The following is a 7,995-nucleotide window of genomic DNA, read 5'->3' on the forward strand; positions in this document are numbered from 1 at the left end:
TGTAACGGGCACCTGAAAATCCCGTTACAAATAACCCGTTATTCGTAACAAGCATCTTAGATGAGATGCCCGTTACGAATAACGGGTTATTTGTAATGGGCTTTTCAAATGCCCGTTACGACTAACGGGTTATTTGTAACGGGATTTTCTGGTGCCCGTTACGAATAACAGGGTTCTTCGTAACGGGCTTTTCAGGTGCCCGTTACGAATAACCCTGATATCCGTAAAGGGACATGGTTTGCCCGTTACGAGTATTGTATAATCAAATTTAAAAAGAAAATCCAGCAAAATGCTGGATTTTGCACACCATTTTATCATTTAATGAGATGTATATATTTTTATACAAATATAGTATACAATTAATATTTCTTTCAAAAAAATAAAAAAAATACAATTAATATTAATAAACTACTAACTAAAACTTTAAAAGAACAGCTAAATCAAACCAAATTTCAAGTACACTTGTTTTCTTGGTTTAAAAAAAATAATAATAAAATAAAAAAAAACAAAAATTACACTTGTCTCCTCTAAAGGCATTATGTTTTACTTATTTGTCATTGTCCAGAAGAGCCTTATTAGCTTTCATAGCGGTTGAGTTGTCCAGCAAAGTTCCATTCAAATGAAATGGGAATAATAGGTACGCTTCATGTTTCCAAGATTGCTCTTGAGTGGCCTAATTATTAGTGCAAACATATTAATTTAAAAGATACTTTTAGATATGAATATACAGTTGCACAATCTACAAAATTGAGATACCACTACACTGCTCCAAGGTTGTAATCATGATAAGCAACCAAGAGCAAGAACAAAAAGCTGATGAAAAATGTAATTGTTTGCGTATCAGAAAAGACTATAAAGCTCCGAAAATTCCACATGGGTTTGTTTCCTTTCTTTAAACTTAATTCTCATAGGATAGACTTAATATGTCACAAGTTACTCAGATTAGCAATCATCAAGTGAACAGAATAGTCGTACAATTAAACCTTTAATAATTCACACAAAATTATGCCAACTAAATAAGCAATCCAACTAATGGCATAAACACAGTCGATTACCTTGACTTTGATGATAACATGATCTAGAAGGGGAAGCAGTTTGGGATGTGTAAACAGGGAGGAATGACAAAGGTTCATTATATCAACTTCTCATATTATTAGAAGAGTTATTAGATAGAAAATGACAACATTAATATAGGATTAAATTTTTTAACTTTTGCAACAACCAACATCACTTTTACAAATTGGAGATAAAATTATCAAATCAACTTCTCATATTATTAGATGAGCAGGTACAAAATGTGAAACGACAAAGGCTCTCAGATTTCTTAGTGTAAATACTGCTTTACTACACTAGTGCATAAGAAATCATAGAAAGACATTACTAGCGTTACAAGTAATAGAGAATACCTGCTGATTGGAATGAGCCCCAAAACTAGGTGCCTTGGACCTCAGCTTTTCAGCCTGATCATACAAGTTGTAATGGAGGTAATTGCGAAGCAGAAGGTTCAGAATTGTTTCCTATAGCATAGATAAATCACATGTAATTTAATTTCTCAGCATATAATTCATGTTATGAATATATATAATTCTCATTGACCGCATAAAAACCTGACCAAGCTCATCATGGTGTAATATAGCTAGCCGATGCAAGGTGAGGAGTTCACTGGAGCAGAAAAGAATTAGATTAAAGCGCTAAAGCAGAAGCACAACAAAATCAATAACTTTATGAAACATATTTCTTGATTGCCTATGTACATTGGGGTTAATCTTATATCAATACAAGATATTAAGGCAAATAGCAATTCTGAGCCTACCCACGGATTTCGATCAGCAAGATCACCAGTGAGCTCATAGCTCAATGAATAGAAAGAATACAATTTGGATGCCTACACATTATCAACCCTTCTTTTCAATGATTTTAAATGAGCAATGCTTGCAGAAGCACAAGATTTAGCCTTAACATTTTCGGAGTTAGCTTGAAACACATATGACAATGAAGAGTACAAAAGTAGTTTTTCGAACAGATCACACCTCATTGTGCATTTTCTGATCAATTAGAAACAACAAGACAATCAAGTAACAGATGATTTGCAGCTCTAGTAAAGTGCTTTTCTCGGAAGGTTGCACATCAGATGTTGTAGTATCAACTTCCATATCCTGTTCACCTCCCTAACACCAATGTTATGATAATAAGTTAGGATTTCTGAGTTGGAAAACCATAGATGTAAGCAGCATCAGAACTAAAATTTGCATGCAAGTTATAAGAGAACCTGAAACAACAATTTCCTAGTAACTAGTAAGGTTGTTCCAATTATGTTTTTTACACATCCATATCATAAACTCCACACACAAGTTCGATCTGAAAACAAACGTAGAGGTAGAGACGTAGAGTAAATAAGATGCAATGCATCATATACGTCTACTGCTCCCTTTAGTATCCAATCCCTCACAATAAATGAGCTTTGAAAGAAAGTAATCAATGAAGAAAGTCGGATAACACTTACTTCTATAGCTTTGAACTGAACAGGATAAGACTTCTCCTTAAAAGGCTTACTACCCTCCGCCCTTTCTCTAATCGACCAAAACACAGTCGATTACCCAGCCCAGGTGTATGTAATTAGAAACCAAATAACCAATTTAAAACTTGTCCATAAGTGGTACAAAACATATTTCACAACCATGTCACTTATTTCCTCAGTTATTTTAATATTGAACAGGTTTCAACAGGCTAAAATAAAACAGGATAGGACAGTATGGCACGAGCAGTTCTAAACACAAGTCAAACTGAAGGTAACAAATTTACCCAGCAGATCTGACTGTCGTGTTTTCATTTGTATTCAGTAGAGACTAGAACACAGAATAAACACCATGTCATTGACTCCTAACTATCATTTAAAGGACATAGAAAAAATAGTATAAAAATATGCAAGCAGTGAATCATGTACATGATTATCATAGCCAATCTGATATTGATAAACGCTAGTGTACACCACTAATTACAACTTTTATCAGAATTTACAAATAAATTGAGCTAAATAACAAACCTTGCAGTTAGCGGCAGCATGTTGCTCAAGAGCAGATGCTTGAGACTTGTACATTGACACATTCTTTGCCATCACATCCTTCCTCTCCATGCCTTCTTTCCTTAGGAAGCCACCAACCATGATAGCAACATTTACACCTTTGTAGGCTTCAGCAGCATCGGTTGAAGCAACGATACCTGCAAATAATGGATCATAGGAATTCATGAGTTCATAAGTCAAAAAAATAAACAGATAACCTCAACATATTAACACACTTCAAACTCTGCATAAGAAAATCCATAATCGCCAACCTTTAAGATGTGGGAAAGCAGCATCCACCAGCTCCATTTTAACTCCATTTAAAGCCTCGGCAGTAAGATGAATATCGAGCATGTGTAGAATCACAGGCTGGTCGGTACCTAGCATAACTCCCCTAGCAATCATGGGAACAAGAGCGTATCCAATTTGCCCTATATGTCCAAAAACAACAAACAGGTCACACAACTTACACAACAATACAACAATATACGAATAAGAACATTGATTCACCCAGTTAGAATCACACATAGTATAAGTAGTGTTTAACAACATAGCTGCAGTCAAGTACTACAATGCAAAGTCGTTCAAAGCATACATAAAACACTCTAATTTAACACGAATTGCAATATGCATACATAAACGCTTGGTCGCTTGGAAACTCAAGCCACACAGACAAAAATATTAAACTCCTTCAAAGTCCAACCGGTGTAAGTGTAAGGGCACAATACAAAATTGAAATCCAAACACCATAAACACAAACACAAACGACATAAAACAAATAAAAAATCGATTTACGATTAAAATGATGTTTAAGATATGAATGTTTAGGCTCAGACACGCACAAATGCGGTCATCAAGAATGCATACTCGCAATTAGTCTCAAACAACTAATTTTGCATCGAGAAATGTTAATATCCAATCAATTCAAATCTTGCCACTATGATCTCCTATTCAATTCATTTTTGGGTCATAATAGATTCAGCAGTAAGCTATAAACCAACATTTTAACAGCTAAAAATCACAAAATAAAAAACAAAACCTCAAAATCATGAATCTAATTACAAAATTAGCTTAAAAAACAGAATAATGAAATCAAAACCAAACAAATAGTTAGATCTCACATGCAGATTAACACATTAATCAAATCAACAATAATCTAATAAAAAACAGAAACAAATCAACAAAACCTAGATCTTCTGCGGTCTAATTCGCTTGAAAAAAAAATCGAAGAGATAGAACCATACCCATAACGTACTGTGATGTTTTTTACGAGAATCATCACCACAATATCCACTTCCGAGTAACGAGATTCGTGCAAAAGACATCCTAAATTGGGTCCTCTACTTTTGATGCGATTCAAAGGAGAGAGAAAGAGGGAAATTTTGGGAATCAGGGAGATGAAATGGAGGAGATTGAGTGAATTGAGTGAGGTGAATCCGTCGTAGAAGAGAGAGATTGAGTTAGCAAAATGAGAGAGGAGAGAGAAAAGAATGGGAGATTTGAGTGTTTGACGGCTAGGAGTGTGAAACCCTAATAACTAGTAATGGGCTCCTCTTTTTATAGGCTCCTCTCTTAAGCTGGGCCAAATATTAGTATCGGACACATGATGTCCGTTACAAATAAAATAGTATTCGTAACACAAATAATATAGTATTCATAACGGACATCATGTGTCCGTTACGAATAAATATTTATTCGTAACGGACAACGTTTTTCCCGTTACGAATGTATTTAATTTAACGGGCATAGCTTTGCCCGTTATAAATAACTCGTTACAAATGATACTTTTTCCACTAGTGGTATTTATATGCAAGAAGGAGAGTGGAAATTCCTATCCCATCAATGTGGGACCATGAAATTCCACAATTTATTTTAAAGCTAAATTACAATAAATAAGCAAACTAATAATAATCTATAAGTGTCATTATTACATGAAAAGGGAAGTCAGGACCACTTGGAGAGTAGGGGACAATACTTGCTCCCCAGTCCATACTCTCCTTGTGCCACATGTCCCTCACCCACTTGCTTCCCATTTTCTTCCCATGAGTTTTGGCCTTACGACCCGTGCGATAGGCCCAGTCGTAGCCCAACCGAAGCCCAACCCCGCACTTGGAGTTGCAGGTTGCTGTTGTGGCTAGCAAGCTACGCACTCCAAGTGCGGGTTACTACTAGCATCTGCTGCCTTGGTGTGCTTGCGGCTAGTAGCTGCTGCTAGCACGATGCACTAGCACGCACCAGCCAGCCACCCTTGGCTCGGCATGGTGCGCATTCTAGCCACCTGTGCTAGCATGTTATGCCCCTAGAATTCGGATGCTCGGGGCATTCCGATGCTAGGGGTATTATGGGAGTATTATCGATTTATTATTATTTTGTGTGTCTCGTCATTTACTATTTTTGACTCGACTTCCAACGCTCGGTTTCGATGCTCTAAGCTCGAATTTCCGACGTATAAATATTTAATACTCAGGCGACTCGTTAATTTCTTCCGAATTAACTCGTCGAGTTGGTTTGTTAATTGCTTGGGTGTGACCCGAAGAGTTCAGTAAAGATTAAGCTGTATTATTAATTGTACATTAATATTACTGATCGGAAGCGGCCTCCGCTCAGGCATTTCGATCACTTTGCCTTACTAAATATATTAGCTTTATAATAATTCATAACCCACTATCAAAATAATACACTTATTAAAAGGACACCATTCCTTTCATAATCAAGGACAACACCTTTGTTCAATTTCAACTTTTTGAAAAACCAGTGAGTCGGGAAAGGAAAGCTTAGAAGACAATGGCAAGTCAAGAAGAAGTCAATGAACACAAGAACCAAATGGCTGGTGTTACTGAGCTGCTAAAGACGTTGACCCTCAAAATTAATGACCCTGTGAAGCAACAACAAATGGAGCTCATGCAAGAGATCTTGAGTAAGATATCCAATGATTACAGGTTCTAGGGCATTAGCTACGCTCACAAGGGGTCTCAGTGGACAAGGAGCTTCTTCCGCAGAAGTTCAATGCCAATGACATCCCCAAGTTTAAGCCAACTGATAATCTTTACTTTCATTTAAGGTCCTTTGAAAATGTAATGTATATTAAAGGGATTGATAAGAATATTTTTCGCTCTTTATTCTCACTATCTCTTGAAACTATTGGTTTTTCTTCCTTGATAAAAAGAAGACCTCTAACTGGGATGGAATAAAAAAATGCTTTCTTTGATAGATACAAGTGTAATATTCAAATCGAAACCGATCATAGACAACTTGAGATGCTAAAGCAAAATGAGAACAAAGGGTTCACCTCCTTCTTCAACAAATGGAGTGAAACTTCCACTAACATGATCGAAGTCCCTACTGAAAAAGAATGCGTGAGGATGTTCATCAAAAATTTATAAGAAATGTATTCAAAGCACTTAATATATCAACACAACTTGAATACTTTCAAGACCGTCTATGACATAGGCATCGAGATCGAAGATGACCTCGCAAAGCAAAAAGCTACTAACAATAGCCACAACAGTGGCTAGAAAGGAAAGAAGAACGACAATCCTTCTTCTTCTAAAAACGCCCACTCTAAGTGAAGTCTTGGCTATGGATAACCAAGGATCTAAGAAGCAACTAAGGAAAAACTTCACCCCCATTAGGATGAGCTACGATGCCGCCTTTGATCCACTATATACTAAGGGACTCATTACTCCCATTGGACCTATTCAAGATCTCGCACCTGAAAAGAGATTGCCTAGTTGGAATCCTGATGCATATTGCAAGTACCATCAAGGTAGGTGTCATACTACTGAGAGCTGTTGGAAGCTAAAAGAGGCTATCGAACATTTGATCGATAATAACAAGCTTCTCATACCTCCAGCTAGCAAGAAAAGCCAGTGATGATAAAGCAAATGACACAAGGCGAGCTTTGACAACAAGATTTCATGACCTGTTTTTTATTTCTTTTACCTATCCTTTCCCCAATAAGTCTAGCATAGGCACCTTTCATTTTCCCTCAGATTCATTTTGTAGAACTTTCTTTTACATTTTTCCTTTTAATAAAATGAGCATTTATTTTATTGCATATGATTATTTCATTACATTGTATAAAAAAAAATAATAATAATAAGGACAAGGTATACCAATGATTGGAGGCACCCTTTGTAGCCATATCATACCTCTCACCCTTTAAATATGTAATCACGTTTTTTGATAAAATCACTTTGAGCTTCGTCTAACGATAGACCTTTCATTTTTAAATCCACATCTACCTAACCTTGGGAAGGGACGGTGTACAATTTATGCAATTTCAAAATACAAAAACCTGAGTAATCTCTAAAGAATAAAAAAAAATAAAAAAAATAAAAGTGTATAAAAGGGCAGGTGTTCCAATGTCTTTGACATGAAAAATGTCTTTGATATGAACACGTCTCAGATTACGTTTCTTATCAAGTGCTCGATACCATGCCTGAGAAACATGAATGACAAGTGAGCGATAGACCGCATGATCGGGATTTCCCATACTTATAAAAAAAAAGATGCAAAAACAAAAGAGAGAGCAAAATATGAACGGAAAATAGAAAAGAGAGCTAAAAAAGAGCTGAAAGCCTCAAGCATAAAAATATAATGATTCAAAAGCAGGGTTTTACACCTTGGGGGCTTATCGAGGGTCTTGAGCCTTTAACCCCTTCTTCTTCAAACCTTTAGCCTAACAACGTTACAACCCTTAAAAGACCTCGTTGAGGTATACACATAATTTTGTGAGGTTCGGTTAGAGCTACGTTCGGCCTGATTCCTAATGGATACGTAGGCAACCTCACATCGAGGTTCGCCATTAATAAAAATGTGTTCATATTCACATTCACACTTTCACACCATGATCATATCAAGGGATCCCCTATGCTCATCCTTATCCATTTAGAGCTAGACTAGGGGGCTTAATCCTTACATTATTAGCCTAC

The 7,995-nt window shown here is 36.3% G+C and overlaps 1 protein-coding gene and 1 non-coding gene across 7 annotated transcripts; both read right to left on the reverse strand.

Annotated features, from left to right (window-relative positions):
* Positions 1–282: 282 nt before the first annotated feature.
* LOC145632078 (malate dehydrogenase, cytoplasmic-like) lies at positions 283–4,602 on the reverse strand. Of its 6 annotated transcripts, XR_014112473.1 has the most exons (7): positions 4,306–4,602; positions 3,334–3,492; positions 3,044–3,219; positions 2,031–2,168; positions 1,613–1,662; positions 1,407–1,517; positions 535–673 (listed from the first exon to the last, which is right to left on the reverse strand). XR_014112473.1 is itself a non-coding variant. In XM_081684352.1 (5 exons), exons 1-5 carry the CDS (start codon positions 4,307–4,309, stop codon positions 1,660–1,662), a joined length of 480 nt encoding a protein of 159 aa, XP_081540478.1. In that variant the 5' UTR covers positions 4,310–4,602; the 3' UTR covers positions 1,612–1,659. The 6 variants fall into 6 exon arrangements, 5 of the variants coding, with proteins under 5 accessions (XP_081540479.1, XP_081540478.1, XP_081540477.1 ...); XM_081684352.1 differs by lacking the exons at positions 535–673; positions 1,407–1,517 and having other exon boundaries at positions 1,612–1,662; XM_081684351.1 differs by lacking the exons at positions 535–673; positions 1,407–1,517 and having other exon boundaries at positions 1,612–1,846; positions 1,992–2,168.
* LOC145633607 (small nucleolar RNA snoR126) lies at positions 3,887–3,979 on the reverse strand. The gene has a single exon (XR_014112915.1). It is a non-coding gene; the product is annotated as a small nucleolar RNA snoR126 (small nucleolar RNA).
* Positions 4,603–7,995: the final 3,393 nt, after the last annotated feature.

Source organism: Chenopodium album, chromosome 5 (assembly GCF_948465745.1).
Source record: "Chenopodium album chromosome 5, dcCheAlbu1.1, whole genome shotgun sequence".
NCBI lineage: Eukaryota > Viridiplantae > Streptophyta > Magnoliopsida > Caryophyllales > Amaranthaceae > Chenopodium > Chenopodium album.